The 21,221-nt window shown below is 34.6% G+C and overlaps 1 protein-coding gene across 3 annotated transcripts in view; it reads right to left on the bottom strand.

Annotated features, from left to right (window-relative positions):
* The window catches only part of PPP4R4 (protein phosphatase 4 regulatory subunit 4), a 71,078-nt gene that overhangs the window by 27,243 nt on the left and 22,614 nt on the right, over nt 1-21,221 (bottom strand). For all 3 annotated transcript variants that reach the window (XM_087922135.1, XM_087922134.1, XM_087922136.1), the window contains 12 exons: nt 20,093-20,195; nt 16,953-17,100; nt 16,075-16,148; nt 14,488-14,594; nt 12,697-12,804; nt 10,863-10,984; nt 10,624-10,746; nt 8,073-8,242; nt 7,614-7,733; nt 5,098-5,175; nt 3,557-3,640; nt 2,431-2,613 (listed from right to left, as the gene is read on the bottom strand). In XM_087922135.1, coding sequence (XP_087778261.1) covers nt 2,431-2,613; nt 3,557-3,640; nt 5,098-5,175; nt 7,614-7,733; nt 8,073-8,242; nt 10,624-10,746; nt 10,863-10,984; nt 12,697-12,804; nt 14,488-14,594; nt 16,075-16,148; nt 16,953-17,100; nt 20,093-20,195 — 1,420 coding nt within the window. The remainder of the gene's footprint in view (nt 1-2,430; nt 2,614-3,556; nt 3,641-5,097; nt 5,176-7,613; nt 7,734-8,072; nt 8,243-10,623; nt 10,747-10,862; nt 10,985-12,696; nt 12,805-14,487; nt 14,595-16,074; nt 16,149-16,952; nt 17,101-20,092; nt 20,196-21,221) is intronic.

The following is a 21,221-nucleotide window of genomic DNA, read 5'->3' as shown; positions in this document are numbered from 1 at the left end:
CAATAAAATGTTGCAGAAATGAGGCTGAGATAAATTCAACTTAAAGGTAGTCTTCTTCAAAATTTGAAGCATGAACTTGTATTTTTTCAAAAGCGGCAGGAAGCCAGACTATTAATTAACAAATCATTTAACAGCTAGTCTAGTTTTTATTGAATAAATTATCTTTTTGTGCTTGCTTTGTATCTTTCACCAGCAGACACATTCTAAGATCATTTAATTTTTCCTACAGGAAAATCATCCCAGGAGGGGGAAAAACAAGTATGTTTTTATTCTGCTAATGAAATCTAAACCAGGTAATGGGGTAGTGATGGAGGGAGCACATTAGGCATATGAAAAAGTCAGTATATTTTACTTGCTATTGAAATGACATGATTTGTAGATAAGCAACTGTATGTGAGTTTGTGAATCTGGAATATGCAGCAAGCAGTAAAAATGAGATGTGACGGATTAATTGGTTTAACATTACAGTTCAGGAAGATGAAACAACAGAACAAACTCCTTAGTGGCCTGCTGAAGAAACACAAAAATTAAGTCTGGACAAATGTGTGTGTTCCTATATTGATGATTATAAAACAAAACAACTATTTTTCTGCTCTGTTTGCAATGGTGAATTGTTATCAGGTGACCCTGTTCAGAGTGACCATAACCTTATCGCAGAGGAAGGATCTGGGAAAAAAACCTGAAAGGCTGCGGTGAAGATTATTGCAAGATCTGACAGATACAATCACTGAGATCTGTTCTGAATTGGACTCTGCTACAAATCCATCTGAGTTGCCTAATTCTTGCTCTATCTGTTGTTATATCTGTTAGTGCAATTATTTGTAAGTTAGATTCATGCCTTCCTGATTAGTCAAAGCCACCTGGGAGATGATATTTGGATGAATCCGTGCGTTGGGGATTTTATCCTTGGGTGACAGAGTAATCCCGCATGCTTTGAAGGAAGTGATGGTGTCCTCCTTTCTTAAGAAGCCATTACTGGATCTGAGGTATTGGATTTCATTAGTTTTCCTCTAATACCTGGGGGGAAGCTAGTTTTTCTTGAAGTCTGGAATGGTGAGAGAGAGGCATTTTGCTCCTAAATTTAATATAGAGCTCCAAGGTCCGGAGCTCAAACCACATTATTCTTCAAAAAGATCACCTTGCTCTTCCAGCAGAATTTTACATACTCTCACGACTGTTTTAAGATTTGCATTTCCTACACAGTTATTTCCTATTTAGTTCTTTCAGTACTACATTTTTAAAATTTGTCCTATATGCCACTTTGAGTCACTTGACAATTAAATGGCCCCCATATAACCAGTTAATTAACTGACTTTAATGCAAAAACAAGTTTGTGCTTCCATGGATGCTATCTAATCTAATGATAGCATCCTGGATTCTGTGATATAAAACTTCCCCAGAATTATTTTTGAGGGCTAATGTATAAAGCCACAATGCATTCCTTACATTTCCCACTGATATTGGACTGGAAATTAAACAGCTTATTCTCCACACAAAAGTGCTTCCTTCATCTATTGCTACCAATTATTTTCTAGCCCTTCCAAATAGCTTTCCTGATATCTATAGCAAGATAAAGATGAAAAATGAAAAAGAAGGGGTCTTGCTAATTCCAGCCTCTTCATATTTATCTGAGTAGGCAAACAAGCATTCTACCATCCAAAAATTCTCATCCAACTCTGATGTGTAACATTTGGCTTTAATATACCACATGCATTCTGATGATCTAAGTATCAAAATACTGTTAATACATCATAATAAATTAAAACTGATTTGCACTTGTATTTTTTAAAACACTGGTTTTTATTTGAGAATAGAAATAATTTTGATTCAGCATTAGCAATCACATACTTTTTCAACTGAAGTATCATTTTTTTCATGATTTCCCAAAGTTTCAAAACTTGAAAATGGGGATTCCTACAGGGGTGTCAAACTCGTGATGACACAGCATCATGTGACATATTGCAACTTTTCCCCTTTCTTAAACCGGGGATGGGCTTGGCCAGCATGTGATGCATCTGGCCCACAGGCTGCAAGTTTGACACCCCTGGTTTAGAAGAAGGACAACCCGCCCCAAAAAAATTATTTTTGTCCCAAGTAAAGAAGTCCAATTCTACATACAAACATGATTAGAATGTATAAGGATTCATATTGTTTTCCATTAATTAAGTTTCACTTTTGGAATTTGCAATCCTGACTTATTTGGAAGCATCAGATGAAAATAAGCAAACCGAAACAGGCTACAGGTATTCAATTTAAACAACACTGGCTTTTCATTAAAAATACAAATTAAACTAAATAATTCTTGTTTGTTACTGATATACTTGTCTCAACTTAAATTTATTTCAGTAGCAATGTTTATATTCTAATCTCTTGGAAAATGTTTTAAAACAATGTCATATACTACAGAGAGAAGGGTCACTGAGAACTCACATTTGTCATAATGATTGTCAGCATTCTGTGCAAAAAGCGGTAATAAATCTGATCGCTTGAGATGACATGAGGCAAGCAGGCATACTTTTGTAGTAACTTCTCATGTGTCCTCCATTTTAAAGAGGTTGCTGCCCTCTGTTCAGCTCTTGTTAGTGCTGGAATTAACTCTGGAAAATTTAAAAGCTGAAAGGAAAACATTTTTAGGTATAGTTAGCCTAAGATATATCATGCATATTAAATCAGAATCACCAAAATACAGTAGCACATACCACACATGATTATCCCAACCACTCCAATATCCACATCACTGAATTCTATGTCAAAGTTTTTTAAATTATCTTTGAAACTTACATAAAATGCAAAGTCAAACTCTGATTTAACTAACATTTGAGTTACTGATCCTAAACTGTAAGCTGGGTTTTCCAGTTACTTTTACTACCTGTAATATGCAGGAGAATGCCAGAGCCGCAAAACCTCAGGAACTAATTCATCCAGATTTTGCTGTATAGCTTTTTCTAGTGCACCATACATTCATTTATAATTATCAAGGGAGTACCGATAAAAAAACTATTAGCACTTGGGATCATTCTTCTGATTCTTGTTCATTTCTGTCCCTTCCCACTTTCACTGTTCTAAATTACATTTTGTTTTCTCTAATTCCCCCAAGGATATTAAGAAGACCTGTCCTGGGAGACATACATACTATCAAAGCTTTCCCCACAACATTGAAAATAGGGTACTCAAGGTTTACACTCTTTCTCTCTCTCTCTGTATTAACCTAATCACAGCCTCACAAATGAAAACAGAATAGTAACAAATTTCAGGTGCTTTTAGGGTGAGAAAAATGATAGTGCTTAGATAAGACTAAGATTATAAAGTAAGTTAAGATATGACTCCATCTCTACCCTGTGCATGTCTTGCTTGTTTCCTCACCATTTTGGTTAATTTTAATTCAAATGTAATGTATTTAAACATTTGTATCTTATATTTTATATTGCTATTTTTTCTGATTGATTGTAAGCCATCTAAAGTCACCTTAGCAAGATAGGTAACACATAATTTTAATTAATAGTGGATTTTCTTGTTGTTTAAAATATGATTCTACTGGCAGAGTCATCTACTTTACCTTGTTCTCTGATCCACTGTTTTCTCCTCCAGTAGACAGAAGTTCAAGAATTTCTGGAAGGTTATTTATTAATGCATCTATCACCTAATTAAAAGAAAATATATTACTTACATTTTCAAAACCTATCTACCTAGCTAACTGATCTGAGTGCAGAACTGCAGAAAAAAGAAAGTATTCTGATCTAACAGCCTGCAGAAGGCAAAGTTAATGTTGTATGAAGAAACAGAGCGCAGGCAGCAAAGAGTATGAATTTGATGGAGAGAGAGCAGATAAGTTAACAAAGCAAAAAAAGGTAAACGATTGCTTGAGTCCAAATGATAGACCATGAAAACATCTCAGACAGACACTCTCCTAATTTACATGAATATAAAAAAGGGAGGAGGGGAAGTACAAACATGGTACTATAGCCAACTGAAACAAAAGTATTTCTTAGTCTTCCATGGAGCCTATTTCTTGGCCTGTTCTGCTTCCTCACAGGGCTGACAAAGGGTATTTGGAATCATCCACTGCTGTAGAAACACCCATTCTTATCTGTAAAATACCAGGAAGCATTGGAGATGTTTCACGTACTATTATATGAATTTATCATATAATTAGTTCATCTCTAAATTGCCTTGCAGCAGTGGCATACAGTTCCTAGTATTGGACCAGCTGACTAATCACCACTAGTCAGAGTGCTTATCTATCATAGATTCCCACTTAAAACTGGGGGGGAGAATCTTCCATCCAAGAAACATAATTGTATAAACACACAGAGTGACTTATCTATTCAGTGCTTCATCTAATCCCTTTCTGATTTAAGCCACACTTCTGCAATGTTCATCAGAGAAGACAAGTTTAAGAGGAAATACCATAGTACTCAAATACAATTGTTCTGCTTTCTAGCATTTAAAAAATATTAGAAATTATTTCCCTTTTGTTTTCCTAGTCAGAATATTCCCAGTCCATTTCCTAGTCTGAATACTGTATGTCTTCCTTGCATAGCTTTGTCTTCTATTGTCTCACCCCATACATTCTGATTTAACAATATAATTTCTGGAGCAAAACTGAACATATCATACTAAAGGGAATCTTACTTAGCACTAATCAGACTGGTTGAACCTAAGGCATAGCAAACTGGAGTGAGATCAAACTCTTATATATACCTTTGAAGAGTGATTTCTTTTGCAAATTCAACTTTAGACATTTTCTATTTCTCCTGGGAAAGTGTTATAAGAGTTATCCCTTGTCACTTTCAGATGACTTTACAGCAAGGGTCTTCAAACTGGGCAAGGTTAAGACTTGTGGACTTCAATTCCCAGAATTCCTGAGCTAACATGCCTGGAGGAGGAATTCTGGGAATTGAAGTGCACAAGTCTTAAAGCTGTCAAGCTTGAAGACCCCTGCTTTATAGTGATATCATTCTGTCCTTTATGTCTAGGGTCATGAGACAAATGGCTATGATTCATCCTATGTTTGAGCCATCAAGAATTTCTTCCTTGAATAAATATAATTTGGAATAACTGTGATTTATCAAATATAAACAACAAATAGGTCATTACCTCTACTGATTCATCCTGCAATAAGGCTATCAGTTCTTTATGTATTATATACACATCAGTATTTAAAAGCTTGGCAACCTGGAAAATTACAAAACAATATACAGATATTAGTTCTTTTAATCTATGTTTTATTTTTAAAAACAAAGCTTGAATAGTACCTTGAATAGGAAACTAAGGTATAAACTAAAATGCCAATACCCATACTTTAAGGCTGTTGAAGTCATGTTTTCAACATTAATGTCCATATCATCATGTTGTATTGATTAGAATCAAATAGAATAACAGATTTATATGGTTTTATTTGTTCAGTAGTTTGTTTCAATAGTAAAGCTGAGGTTCTGCAACACTTTGAGTCCAATATGACCTCCTATACAATTTAAAACTTAAGTGAACTGTGGGGATATATCTGGAATATGTTGCCATCAATAGGCTAATTCTTTCTCAGAGAGTGAAAGGTAGTGAAAGTTCTGGACAGGTTTCTGAAGTCAGCAAACTGCAGTTCTGCAATTTTATTGACAGGGGAAGTGAGGTTAAATCTTCCCAAGGAATTATTTTCTTCACAGGTACTGTATAAGTAAACCAATAGACAACCAATATACATTGAGAGGATAGTGGGTCAAGTGCTAAGGATTCTCCTTAAAGGTATCTTTTCAATTAACACAATGAAAAAAAATTATACTTGGGATATAAAGACCTTTCAGAAAATTCAGTTAAAATGGTCGATACCAATAAAATATAGAGACTCCATTTTATCATTAAGTGAAATTTATGGAACTTACTGTATGGCTATAGCCATGCTTATTCACAGCTATGTTTATAACTGTTCTGACTTGTAAAACTTTAATAAATTAATCAAGGGGCTAAAGTATTATTACAGAACAAGTGTTTGAAAGCACTGGAATAAAGTAATATTACAAACAATAAGAGATTAAAAAAGAAAAAAAATGTAATTTGTATTCTTATAACCTCTACATTGGATTACTGCAATGCACTTTACCTGGGACTGTCCCTGAAGATTATCTGGAAACTGCAGTTGGTTCAGAAAGACAGTTTCACAGTATAATATTTATATTATGGGTGCTGCATTGGCTTTAAAAAGTGTTATTCAAGGTGCTGATATTGACTTTTATTATTTATATACTACTGAAGGCAATTTATATTAATTAAAAATATTAAAAACAGATTATTAAAACACCAACATAACCCAAAAAGAAGAATCCAAATAACAAACAATGATCATAATACATGTCTCACAATGTTAGGGCACCATTGGACAACTTCAGCTTCCAAATGTTTCATGAAATAACTCTTGTATTTATGGTTTTTGAAAAGAAATCAGAGTTGCAATAAGGGATTGTTATAGAAAGTAGAGCCATCACCATTCCCGATCTTACCTTTTGTGAGTTTCCTTCAACATTTCAATAGGAATGAACAAACTGGTTACGAACAGAACAACAGATTTGGAAGAGACCTTGGAGGTCTTCTAGTCCAACACCCTGTGCAATCAGGAGACCCTATACCATTCAAGACAAGTGGCTGTCCAGTCTTTTCTTAAAAGCCTCCAGTGATGGAACATCTACAATGTCTGAAGGCAGCCCTTTCATTAGTTTCCAACCATTTTTTTTTGTCTTGCCTTCTGGTGCTTTGGAAAATAGGTTGACCCCCTCTTCTTTGTGGCAGCCCCTCAAATATTGGAACACTGCTATCAGTGTTCCAATACTGCCATCCGCAAGTGGCTAGGAGCTATTTCTTTAAAAATCGAAACCAAACATCTTGTACAATGTATTTTGCAACCTACTGGAAACCAATGCAGCACCTACAATATACAGTCACATGGCTGCAATGGCTCTCATCCATCACTATGTGCTAGTGCATTATATGTGGATTGATGTTTTTAGATAGCATTTAGGGCACTCCTGGAAGAGAGGCAATTATGCAAACTTCCTCTGAGAGAGAGTTCCATAACTGAGATACTACCTATATTACTGAAGCTATTGAAATATTTTAAATACATAAATAAAATAATAAGATGGCTTACTCTTGATAATCACAACATGAAGCAATTCTATCAAAAGGACTCTAGGTAGCATCTTGAAACTGATCTTAGATTGTATACTCAATACCAATAGCACTTACTTATATACCACTTCACAGTGCTTTACAGCCCTCTCTAAGCGGTTTACAGAGTCAGCATATTGCCCCCAAGAATTTGGGTCCTCATTTTACCCACCTCAGAAGGATGGAAGGCTGAGTCAACCTTGAGTCTGGTGAGATTTGAACTACCAAATTGCAGACAGCCGGCAGTCAGCAGAAGTAGCCTGCAGTACTACACTCTAACCACTGCGCCACCATGGCTCATGGTTCTAAGGGGTGGCAATCTTTTAAGAAGTACTTTTAATAGGTTAAAATGTGATATTTTAGATAATTATAAACATGACAAAATAAGATTCAATATTTTAAATATTTATTAATGTTAAATCAAACAGTGTTTACATAACATATATTTCCTGACTTACTTCATAGAAGCTACTAGCCATAGTATGTCTAACTGGTACTTCAGGATCATGACAGAAACAGAAGAATGTAGAATACAGTTCCAAATTGAAATTTTTGGGATCCACAAAAATCATCATGGCCTAGAAATATAAAGGATGTAATGTATAATAAAGTTTAGCACATATATGTCTGCCCCCTCCTCCACTTTCCTATTTGCTCTCCAAAAATAACTGGCAGAAAATGAAATTATAATCTATCCATTTAGCTGGAGTAAGCAACAACGGCCATCAAATCAGGCAAACCTTCCTCCTTCTAATCTACCCTTTGTTAAACTGTAGTTCAGCCCCACTAACCTTACTGATCTCTGATTTAGGAGAAAATGTGTTTCAGAGGAAATAATCTCTCTTTAAAATCAGAAAGAGTTTCACAAGTCTATCTTTCACACAAATTACAGATAAACAAAAGAGCATTTCACTCACAGGTAAATTGTAAGCACAGTTCTTCCTCACTGATATGTATTTCTTTTCCTGTTCTAGGGTTTGCAGCTGAATCTGGTTGTCATTGTGCCCATTTTCCTGTTCTAATCCCAGTGTACAAAGCTTCTTATAGAACTCCAAAAATCGCAAATGCTGCTCTGGTGTAAAAATTCCTTTAAACAAATAAAATGCTTGTTCAATATTTTATTTTCATAAATTGATTAATCATTGCGCTTATAGTAGCAGACATAATGAATTCAGCACTTTAAATCTCTGCCATGCCAAGCAGTTCATTGACAATACTGGCAAATCTCATCTCCTATTTCCCTAGTTGCCTCGCGCAACTGTAAAGTTTACAAACTCCAAATATAGCTTCTGAAAACACTTCTATGTTAATATGAAGAAACATAATTTGATTAAACTAAATATTTTATTTTTATCACTTTGAAATATAGCATTTGCAGATCAAAGAACCATAACAAAATAATTGCCATGAACTTCTAATATACTGAGGCTTTCCTCTCTGCACTGATCAAACCCACATTTTGTAGTGCTAACAGCAATTTAATACTTCTCCAAAATATCAACATAAGAGTGACTATATTCTATGTGATTTCACTTGCATATTTCAAAACATACATATATACTTTTACATCCTAAAAGTATATATGAAGTCCTGCTTTAGGGTTTTTCTATAATATACTAGAAATATGTAATTACAAATGTATTATTGATCTCTGAGGGGAAAAGCCCTGTCAGAATACATTCTAATTTGCTTTTAGATAAAAACTTAAAGCTAACTATTTCCCCATTTCATGGATTGTTACCTTGCAATGCTAAAGAGATTTGCACATGCCAATGATACAATTTACTGTATATTGTTGGGAGTTATATGAAGTCCAAGCTTGTTTGTTTGCTTGCAGATATTTCATTATCAGATTAGGCACTTCTTCAGAAAATGTTATTCGGTTTGATAATGAAACATCTGCAAGCAACAACCAAATTCAGAGAACACCAAGGACTCTACAATTCTGCCCTGAGCTATGTATGTTCTCTTCTATGGGAGTTATACATTTCCAAAAGGTTAACACATGATGGGTAGGTCATACATGAACGAACAATCACACTGGAGAAGGAAATAGCAACCCACCTCAGTGTTTACCAAGAAATCTGATTAAACATATCATCTGAACATTAGTTCTACAGGTTGCAAAGTATATAGCAAGCTACTGGGGGGAAAAGCAGGCAACAAACATTTGAGTTGTACTGGTCTTTATGATGTGACTGGATTAAAGATGAAAGCACAGTCAGCTGCTGATATCATTATCAAAAGGATAAATTGATGCTGCAAAAAATGTACAGTGAAATGTCGGAATCATGATCCAATCATGACATGATGAAGTCTAGCAGAATTATAAGAATGAATACTGAAATAAGCCATTTCACATGAGATGACATCAAAGCTTCTAGTATGAACACAAATATCATAGAAGAAAGGTTAACCTTATTAACAAAAGGGAGCCACAGTCAATGCTTGGATACCCATGACAGAATTGTCTCTATTTGAATTCAAGACAAGCCAATATCCAAGTCCATACTCCAACCATAGTTTTAGAAGAAGGAGAACTTGAAAAGTTCAAAAGTAACTTGCAACACTGTGTCAATGCAACACTGTGTCAACGCAAAAATCACATCTTACTAATGAAGCAAAAGACAGGCTCGGGGAATACTATGAATATTCAGGGTTTCTTCCAATAATTTAAAAGACAACCTAACATATGGTCATTACCAGACAGACAACACCAACATGGAATGGTCTATGTATTTTGCAAGCAAGTATGGCCAAATTGTTCTGTCAGTCAGAACTAGACATGGCTCTGAATGAGGCTCAGATCTGTTGTAAGTCACTATTTTCAGTTCTATTGTAACTTTGAACAGCTAAACAAATGGTAGTTAAGTTGAGGACAACCTGTAGGTTGTCAGTAAGCTTCTGGACCCAATTCAAAGTATTTGTAAATAACTATGGTACAGCACCAGGCTTTCTTACATCCACTGAACAGTTCCACCTGTTGAGAACAATTTTCTTTTCCTTTCAGCTCATTCCCCCTCCATGTAAAATTTGCAGGATGTGAATTAAATACATTAGAAATCCATTTTGGTTCGGGTTCTAGCAGTATCATTTGTTTAAAGTATCTAGGAAATAACTGCTTGCTTGACACTATTTTATTTGGTATTTAATTATTTGAATGACTTTTAAATGAATGTTGATAAATCATATATTTTCTAAATTATACTATATTATATATTAAATACTTAAGTATTTAAGCAGATATTGATTAAAAATTCATATCAATACTATCATATCATAGATTATCTGGGGGGGAAAGTGGCAGATTTTGTCATTTAATTATATATTTCCTTATTATATTTAATTGAATATCAAGTGTTCTTTATTCCAGAAATAAGCACAATCATCTGCAATGTTAAATGTTTCCAACTAAATATATACAATTGCAGCACCCTTAAAATTGTATTGAGAACTTTTTAGTCATACCATATAGTCCATTACAAAGCTTCCCTAAATGAAAAGATAATGAAACCAGAATAGATTCATCTGCTTTAAAGGACTTTTCACAGAATGATTTCACTAATGGGAGAACAGTTTGACTTCTATCATCTGAAAAACAGAAAAGATATGATTAGAAACGGGTGAATAATCAACATATGATTATTAGCATATTAGAAATAGATCATAACAGGCAAAAAAATAGCTGCAAAGCTAATGAATCTTACCTGCATCAAACATTTCTAACAGATTTACCAATGTTTCAAAAGCTGCAAGACGCACACTGCTGCCTTCATCCCTTGCTAATTCTACTAGTTCTGGAAGCACTACATTTTTTGTTAGCTCCGTTCTAAAAAAAACACAACAACCAGCAAACATTTAGGAGATAACTCATAATTGTCAGCTATACTTATACATAATTGTCATACACTGGAAATAAGCAATAGCAATAGATTTATATACTACTTTACAGTGCTTTACAGCCCTCTCTAAGCTGTTATAGAGTCATATTGCCCTTAACAATCTGGGTCCTCATTTTACCCACCTTGAAAGGATGGAAGGCTGAGTCAACCTTGAGCCTGGTGAGATTTGAATTGTCAAATTGCAGGCAGCCAGTAGGCAGCAGAAGTAGCCTGCAGTATTGTACTCTAACCAGTGTGCCACTGTGGCACGGAGACAGCTTTCAATATGTATATTTCCTTAATCTATTTCTACAGAAAAATGTATTTAAACATGAATAGAATTCACAAGTCAAATAATAATTGGTTTATTAAAATCAATGGGACTAACTATTAAGTAGAGTGTCTATTACATTTAATTTCTCAGTAGTATACCAGTAAAATTTCATACACAAGAACAGCATAATCTAGAGCAAAATTTATGTATTAGAATTTGAATTCTGAAATGCTTTCAGTAGAGGTTTGTTCTACTTTGTCATCAGTTGAGTCAAAGTATTGTCAGCATTCCAGTGGCAGCAGTAAACTGCTACACACGAGACCACATGAAAAAGATTATTCTCTACATCTACTGCCCCTTTGAAATAATTCCATCCATTCTTTTATGAGAGAACCATGTGCATATGTGCCTGTGTGTGTATGTGTCTAATCCAATGCTCACTGAAAACCATGACTTATGGCATCACCTGGAAAGTCAAGATGTCAGGATGATAGAAAAATGAAATACTAATTTTGAAAGCTCAAAACCTACTTGTTTTTCATTTACCTGTCTCAAGATGTCAGTTTCATAATTAATTTGGTGAGCTCCAGTTTAGGAAAAAATTAAACTGAAGAAGAATCTTTAAACTTTTAACTGCCATGGCATGAAAACTGCTGCCAGGCACTCAGATCTCAATCAATGACTGCTGGCCAGGACTACAGGGATTGATCCTAACCAACATTCATTTAGCATTGGCATAACTTAAAATGGTCACTGAATGGTCATAAGTCAAAGGCTATCTGTACTCCATTATATTTATGCAACATGCCAAGTTTAAAATCATGTTTCCTAAATACATCCAAATTGTTTACAAATATTGAAAAACATAGAAACTAGAACAGAGGGCTAGAGTATGTCACTCAGTGCACTCAAGCACTAAACATAATGCAGAACCACTGATATACTGATATTGAGTTATGACTGCTTATCTCTGGATTCACCTAATGGCAACATAGTCACACTTTAGTAATTGACCAAGATCAGCTTAATGATAATTTAAATTTGGATTTTTTTTCCAGATATTTTAATCTTTATGTCACATTGGCTGTGAGATGAAATAGCCCAGGATTCAAAGATGAATTTATTAACAATTGCAATTTAAGAAAAGCATACTTGGTAGCAATAGGAAAATGTTTGTCTAACATATCTAATATATCTTGGTTGTTCATAAAAGGAAATCACTTGTAGTTGGAGTAAATAATTTGAAAACTTATATTGTACGAATTCAATCTAACAAATAAAATCAATCCAAGTTAGAAACTGTGTGATCTCTTCCAGATTAATAGAAATATTATCTAGAATTATTTTCACTGTTTTATGCATTATGAATTATCAAGCTTTGCTCACCCTATTCCTTGAGCAATTTGTTCTAGCTGCCGGCACATGTAGGAACGAACTTCATATTCTACATCCTGGCAAAGAGATTTTACCAGGGGAAGGATTTCTCTTTTAATGCTAAAAAGGAAACAGTTACTTAAATTGTAATAGAAAAAACTGTTCTGTAATTTTATCACATATATTTGAAAACTGTAATGAAAAAGTAAAAAGACTGATAATTATAATTTATATAATTGTTATATTAATGTATGTAATAACTGTATTTATGTTTTTTCAATGTCAAAACAACACGCTACAATACATATAAAAGATAATTTACACTTCTCAAATGTTAAGAACATAACAGGCCACTATACCATCACAACAATATTTAATAATACTAGAAGCACAAATAAACAGAACTGCAAACTGTAACTCTATCAGTATTAAAGATATATAAGTAGATAAATAATTGGAAAACATATCAAAAATTCTAAATTTCTGAACAGACAACATATCACACTTGGTGAATAAAGAATTCTATTCTATTCTATTCAGACCAGACTTATCTGAAAAAAATCTTCTAGAAAATAAAGATATTATTAGAGTTGAACTTTAAAACTCACAATTTACTTTGGAAACAACAGAATGTTCTTAAGAAGATAAAATATATTTTGAAAACTTGTTTCTTTATGAGTCATTTTGTTTTCCATTTGCTCATTTGTTCCCTCATTTGTTTATGGAAATCTTTTGATTGGCATCAGGATGAAGGCAAGCATTCTTTGGATTTGCTTTCATAGAATCATCACAGAACAAAATATGACTGGCAACTTGGCATCATCCTGAAGTCAAATCATATTTTGATCAATGCTTTCTTCTTTCCTTTGGGCATGCAGGAAAAAACAGGTCAAGTCAAGAAATCTAGCCATCTATATTATACGCGCTATCACTGTTAAAATATGATAGGTGCCTTTATTTCCTGGTTATTCACCAGACAGTTCTCAAAAGGAGAGTGGGGTTGTCTCTACAGCAAGATAAAAAATAAAATAAAACCATATGTAGCTAAAAAGAAGACAATGGATTCAAGAACCATTCACTGACATTATTTTTAATGTCTTCACACCCACATAAAATATCCAACATGCTATAAGCCTATCAACACAGCAATGCAAGGTCTGAACAAAAATTAAGCAAATCACAATGAACCTACCTTGAACATTCATAAATCTCAGCTCTTATATAAACTCTATTCTGAGTTACACTATCATATTCTTTGAAACTAAAAGACAGGCAGACAAATTCAATGCCTTTATAAGAGCAAACAAGGTGGTACTTCTGAACAAAAATGAGGTTCACTGTTTCTGAAATTGCTTTTATGCTAGATGGCATGCAATTATTGTATATCCTTCAATATGGTATACCAGTCTTGACAAAAAATTTAAAAACACTTCCAAACAAATAACATAAAATCTAAAATGGCAACTAGTAGGGAAAATCATGGAAATAAGAATAAAATTTGCTGAAATGACACTGTGCAGGACAAAGTTGATAACTGAAGTTGTAGGAAATATTTATCCTTTTATAGAGGATGCAATTCAGGACCTACAATTGCTATGTAGACTCAATTATTCTCATTTAGATAAAAAAGATTCTGCTCACCAGAGCTTTATGGATTGTGTCTTAGGATCACTGTGTAATAAAAATGTTGTCAATATCCAAAAGTAGCATTCTTTTCTATTGCAACAAAATGAGGTCACCTTGTTTCCTTTGTAGAAGGCCATTTATTCATTAGGGCATCTAAAACACACACAAGCTACTCACATATGAGCTTCAAACTTGTTAGCTAATTTCCCCAAGATTTTACAACTAACCAGGCGAGACTGAAGCGTTTGGGAAAGCTGTGCCTTGGAAACAAGAGGATTCAAGATCTATAGGACAGAAGAAGAAATTCAGGTAACAAATATAGAATTAGATAAATAAAACTCAGGCAACAAAAATATGCATTAAGAACTACTTCACACGCTAAACCTTTATTGATATCAACTTTCTAAGTCATCCTTGCAGCAAAAGTCAGAGAAATTATAGACATGTGATACAATTTATTTATTTTTTCTATATCAGAAAAATATAACCTATGGCATAATGGCCAAGTGAGTAAAACCACAAAGATAAACTCAAAGTTTATACTCTTGGGTTTAGAACAAAGTAAATGTCTTTTAAGTTTTGTACAATTTTAAACATAACTCTTGGTTTTCCCCATTCCATATAAATCTTGAATATTCACTAATCTTTGCTATTATATGTTGTTGAGTGAAGTTTCTAATTCTCCAGGTTTCATTTGGATTAATGTCTGTAGTAAAAAAAAAAAAAGTCCATTCTGAATTATCAAAGGCTTTTTTCATGTCTAAAAATATTACAGCTGCCCTCTTTTTATTAATGTTGACAAATTTTAGTCTATAATAAATGTTACCTTTTATTTTCTTTTTTGGAATGTAATTGTCTGATTTACATGTGCAGTTTTGGGAATGCACTTCATACATTTGGCTAATGTGTGTTCGTAAAGAAATTGGATTATTATGTATTAACCTCATAGACATCTTATTCTCAAGCTTTTGCTATTATTTTTCTTGTTCGATTTTCATTCATCATTTTCAATTGTTCTTCTATCGTTTTGTTACACAAAGTCAACAGCATTTCTGTGCCTGGCGTCTTACTCGTTTTAATTTTCTTTACTGCTTATTTAATCTCTTATGTTCATATTAATAATTGTCTACATTTTTAGTAAATTATTTAAACTGAGTTTTCAATAAATGCTTTTGAATGCCTCTTGTAATTTTATACCTGGAATATAATTCCACACAAAATATTCTTTTGTTATTACCAATCTTATATATAATAATTTGTTTTTTTTCTTCACAGCTATATCAGCCTTCTTTCTTTCTTTTTTCTGATTTCATATGCCAGACGTTTCCTTGGTTTGTTTGCATTTTCAAAATGATTTTGTTTGTTTTTTTATGCTTTGAAATTCTATCACTTCCAGTAAATCTAATAGTTAATTTACTGAACTCTTTCAGTGCTTGTTGATCGAGACTAGTTTTATGAATCTCTTCTAATTATCATTTCTATTATGTTCTTTTTTTCCCGATTTGCTGCAAGCCTTATTAAGGTTTTACTTGTCTCCCATATAGTTGTCTCTTTGTGACATATTTTTACAAACAATAATTCTTATTTCTATAATTCTTTAAGCAACACTATATGATTGGTGTTTCTTTAAATAGCACATATTATTCATCCTCCATCTGAAGATAATTTCTGAAACCAGGATATTACAATTAGAGCACAATCTGTATACATCGCTGAACCAATATTACTTCTTCCCATTAATATTGTTTGGGAAAACAATATTACCTCATGTCTAATTGTTTCTTTTGGAAGAGCTTCTATTGCAGCAAGAAGTGTGTCCAGCCAAGCATTACTGACACCTGTAAAGTACAAATAAACTACATATATAAACACCACAAACCAGTTCTGTAAAATTCTTTTAGGCAATAACTTCAATTAACAACATTGTGACAACAGTAACACTAAAATAAATATATAATATATACACTATAGAAGGTAATATGTTAAAATATAATTTAACAGATCAAATAGGAATTTGGCTGTAACAAAGTCCCACCAAATAAAAGCCTACACTCTACTTACTTTCGAGTAGACCACGTTTACTGACTGCATTGTTCAGTGACCATATGAAGTTCTGACAGTACTGAAAAAATAACTTTAAGACCTATGTCTACATTAACAACCTTTGTAGTGTTTCTCAATCATGTAAATACCACTAAAGTCAGTACATATTTTTCTGTGCTTGACCTGTTTTTCTTTTTGTTTCCCCCTTGCAAATAGGAGAGATTGGAGAAGAAGGGATCACAAGTGAATATGTAGGCACAAAGCAGGAATACTTTGGGTTGTTTGTATAGTACTCTCATGGTTTAAATCCCTAAGCATTCTTGGGGTTGCCAGCACCACATCCTTTTGATGTGTCTTCCCCATTATGTGCCTGGTTAGTTTCTTGTAATTCCCTCTTTTTATAATTTTATTAAAACAGTTTTTTTTAATAACAAGGGAGAAATAAAACAAAAGCTAATCAACAACATGATGTAGCACTAGCAAACCTATTCTATAATTACTTATTTTATTTTATTCCTGCATGTACTGCTTTAAATAATACATTATCAGAAGAAAAAGCAGAGCAAACTAAGAAATCAGCAACATAACATTCCTCTGACCTGCATCTCTATGTTCCAGATTCTGTAGAATGAGTTGTAAGAATGAGTGAGAGTAAGTATGGATGGATATTGACTCCTCTTGAAGAATTGTCAAAAGAGAAACAGCTGCTGTTAATTGCATTTCCACACCTGCAACAGGTAGAACTTCCTGTATAATCAGAAAAAATAATAACTAACAAAAGCAAATATAACAAATATAAAAAGACATCTGTTTGTAAAATTTATCATACCTAATTTATAATTATTGTGTTTTATTGCAGTTTGCTTTCTCACACTTTGAGGACAATTGAACATGGCTGCCTTAACACACCCATTTCTTCTCAGGCACCCCACTACTGCTGATCCAACACAGGCATTCTTAATCAGCTGGCTCTCCACCAGCAGTCCTCTTCCGCCATTGGCCCACCAGCGTTCTTCCCTATACTTCATCAAGGGCGTTTCACAGAGAGATACTTTTCCACAACCATTTGGCTGTGTGGGACATATGAAAGTGCACTTGGGCAGACAATCCACCCACCAGCCTTGGGCATGGGTGGCCTCAGGCACGGGGAGGTGGGGGGCGTTGCTTTGGTGTACATGCAAGAAGAGGTGGCACAGGGGGTAGTCGGGGGCAGGTCTGCTTTTTTGTGGATGAAACCCTCCCTGCTTTCATTCTTTCTCACTCTTTCCCTCCAGCAGCACCCGGGTGGAGTTGGAGGAGGTTAAAAAAAGAGATGGGAGAAAGGGGGAAACTCCCTTGTGTTCTTTCGGTTTTGGGATGACCTCAACCCCTCCTTTTGCCCAACCTGGGACCAGATTCAAATTTCTCACTTCTTGACCACAAGGCAAAAATACTTCCTCACCTATCACATCTCCCCAGTGCTGACTTTTTTGGGGTGTGAAGGCCTTAGTGTCTTCAGGTGTCTTTGAGTGTGTGTGTGTATTGTGTATGTGTAAATCACCTGAAGGGCTGCTGAGAGAGCTGGGGTGGAGGGGGGGTGGAGTTAGCATTAGAGTTAGGGTCTAACCTTTCACTCAAAACTAGTCAGATTTTTTTTGCCTGCTCTTTTGTCTTCCTGTGATTGCAAGATTCTCTCTTTAAAAATCTGCAATTGGGAATCAGCAGCAATTATTTCAGCATTGCTGTTTCTCATTAACATTTGGAAGGAAATATTGGCCTTGTAGTATTTTGCAGCTAAGCAGTGAAGCCAGATCAGCTTGTTATTAACTTTGTCATTATGCCAGCGGGGAGGGGGGGAGTGCTGTCTCCTGAAAGGCTGGGAAGGGAAAGGCCTGTCCCCAACTATCCTGCCCCGTATGGGCCCTTCCCCCCCTTGCATGCACATCAAAGCACTATCCCCACAACCCTGCACCTAAGGATGCCCAGCCGTGTGGACTGGCTGCCTTGATGTACATTTAAATGTCCCAGACAGCACCTAGGATGAAGAGGCTGGGGAAGAATGCTGGTGGACCAATGGCGGGAAAGAAGTGTCAGTGGAGAGCCAGCCAAGTAAGAATGCCCATATTGGGTCAGCCACAGTGGAGTGCCCAAGAAGTGGGCATGTTAAGGCAGCCATGTTCATTTGTCCCATTCTGACATTATTTTGCGGATTTGAAGAATATTTTAGCAATGAATAAATTTTTGGATAAACGGTTTCATTTCTTTTTCCTAGAATATACAATCCAACTATATATTCCAGCTAATTTTTTCCCCAACTTCAGCTCAATCTCAATTGCAGCCTTATAAGGTAGACCAGATTAGGAAACAGATATAGCATGGGCCAAAAGCTACTTTTATTAGAACAGCTATAGTAGCAGAATCTCAGGAGGGATTATTTTATCAACTGGAAACTTGATCAGAGGCTTATTTAGAGATTTGGGACACATAGAATATCTTTTTTCTATTATTTAAAAATATAGTGTGTTTATTGATATCTGATTTCCCAATTTTTTCTTTTTGTTCAAGAATTAAGTTATGTGCCATTGTCTGTGTCAACTCTTTAGCAACCACATTGATAGATAAACTGACTTAAATATAAGTAAATTAATTTTATAATGTGATATGGAATATTACTAGTTTTGGTCAACATGAAAGAGGGATTAAATTTAATAGAAAACTGAATATTACTTTTACAGAGTATCTCAGGGGTGTCAAGCTTGCATCGTCATAGCATCGTCATGTGACGTATCAGAAGTTTTTTCCCCTTTGCTAAACCAGGCAGGGGGCTGGGCCAGCACGTGACGCATCTGGCCCCCAAGCCACGAGTTTGACACTCCTGGAGTATCTTATCCAAGAATATTTGAGGGCAAGGGTAGATTGAATTTAATTTGAATAAAGTACAGGGAGTCCTCAGCTTATGACAACTGAGCCTGAAATTTCTGTGGTGAAGTGAGTTTTGCCCCATTTTACAACCTTAGTTAATTTTGTGATTAGTGAATGTGAATCTGGCTTGCCCATTGATTTTGTTTGTCAGAAGCTTACAAAATGTGATCACATGACCCAGGGACACATGACATTGGGATACTGCAACCGTCATAAATATGAATCAGTTGCCAATTTTGATCACATGGCCATGGGAATGTTTCAATGGTCATAAGTCACTTTTTTCAGTGTCATTGTAAGTTTGAAGGATTATTAAACAAACTGTGGTAAATCGAAGACTATACAGGTAGTCCTCAACTTATGGTCACAATTGAGCCCAACTTTCTGTTATTAAGCAAGATAGTCATTAAGTGAATTTTGCCCTATTTTATAACTTTTCTTGCTACAGTTTAAGGGAATCATTATAATTGTTAAATTATAACAAAGCTGTAAAATGAATCTGGCTTTCCTATTGACAGATGGTCACAAAAGGTGATGATGAGACCCTGAGACACTACAACAGTCACAAATATGAGCCTGTTGCCAAGTGTCCAGATTTTGACCATGTGACCATGAGGATGCTGCAATAAACATAACTGTGAAAAACAGTCATAAGTCACTTTTTGCAGGGCTGTTGTAATTTCTAACAATCACTGAATGAATGGTTGTAAGTCACTGACTACCTCTACATAATTTTTTCTTTAATAAAATATTTACAACTGTTAAAATCAATGGGAGTTTTGTTCTTGTATAACTGGAATGCATACAATACTTTAATAGGAAATCATGCTATACCTACTCGAACTTTTGGCAAGACTCTCCTCAGTGTCTCTGTGGGATTCTGTCGCATCAGGACTGGAAGATTTGCAACCACACTTGTCCCTTGAATGTCTTGACCAGAACTGATTTTTTTAAAAAAAGAACAAACATTTTCTAAACATTTTCTATGAGCTTAAATTTAATAAAAAGAAAAGAAAAGTTGCTAGGAAATGAAACCGTATGTATGTATGTGTATGTGTATGTGTATGTGTATGTGTATATGTGTATATGTGTGTGTGTGTGTGTGTGTGTGTGTGTGTGTGTGTGTGTGTGGCATTCGGCTTTGCTCAGGTATTTTCCCACGTCATAGTAGCTATGCTTTTAACTTTAAAAGCACAGCTACTATGACGTGGGAAAATACCCGAGCAAAGCCGAATGCCATACATGTAAGTACCCGCGAAAACTTAAGAAACTTAAGAAAATATATATATCAAATAAATCCATTTTAAAAATAAAAACATGTGAAAAAGAAATCATTGTTTACACATACTATTAATAAAACACAATAAAAGGAACTCAGTAAAGCATAACCCAACCATTATGATTTGCTTTAAATGAATTCAAAATATTTCAGCTTTTACTATCAAACCTTCCTCGGTGTATCATTTAACTGATTTACACAATATGCTCCTGAGACAGACAACTGAGCTAAAATTTCAACTTATATAACAATGTAGATTTAGTCACCCAAGATCACAAGTTTTGGAATTTTTCTCATTTCCAAATTATTACTTGAATAAGAAATCTATTTTGACACCATTGTATTTTACAACATAATAATCTAATGTGAATAAACTTGAGAAAAATTATTTTGTATTCATTAGTGCAGTTCTTTGAGTGGTTCCCTGAATTCACACACATGGGTAATGCGCTTACACAAAGACCAGGATGCCCTGCCTCCCATGTATATAATACGATTAGCTCAACCTTTTAGATTTTAAAATTAACACAGCAGATCTGAAGGAAAAATAAGATCACCTGAGACCAAGCAAAGTAGAAGAGTGGGCTGTGTGAATTCACAGCTGACCACTCAAGGGACGCAGTTAGAAGTAAATATCCAACTCTTCTTCATCAAGATCTCTTCATACACAAGTTTCAGCAGCAAATTA

This window comes from Pseudonaja textilis, chromosome 1 (assembly GCF_049901715.1).
Source record: "Pseudonaja textilis isolate UNSWEBS1 chromosome 1, rPseTex1.2, whole genome shotgun sequence".
NCBI classification, from domain to species: domain Eukaryota; kingdom Metazoa; phylum Chordata; class Lepidosauria; order Squamata; family Elapidae; genus Pseudonaja; species Pseudonaja textilis.
This window is presented reverse-complemented; position numbering and strand designations above follow the sequence as displayed.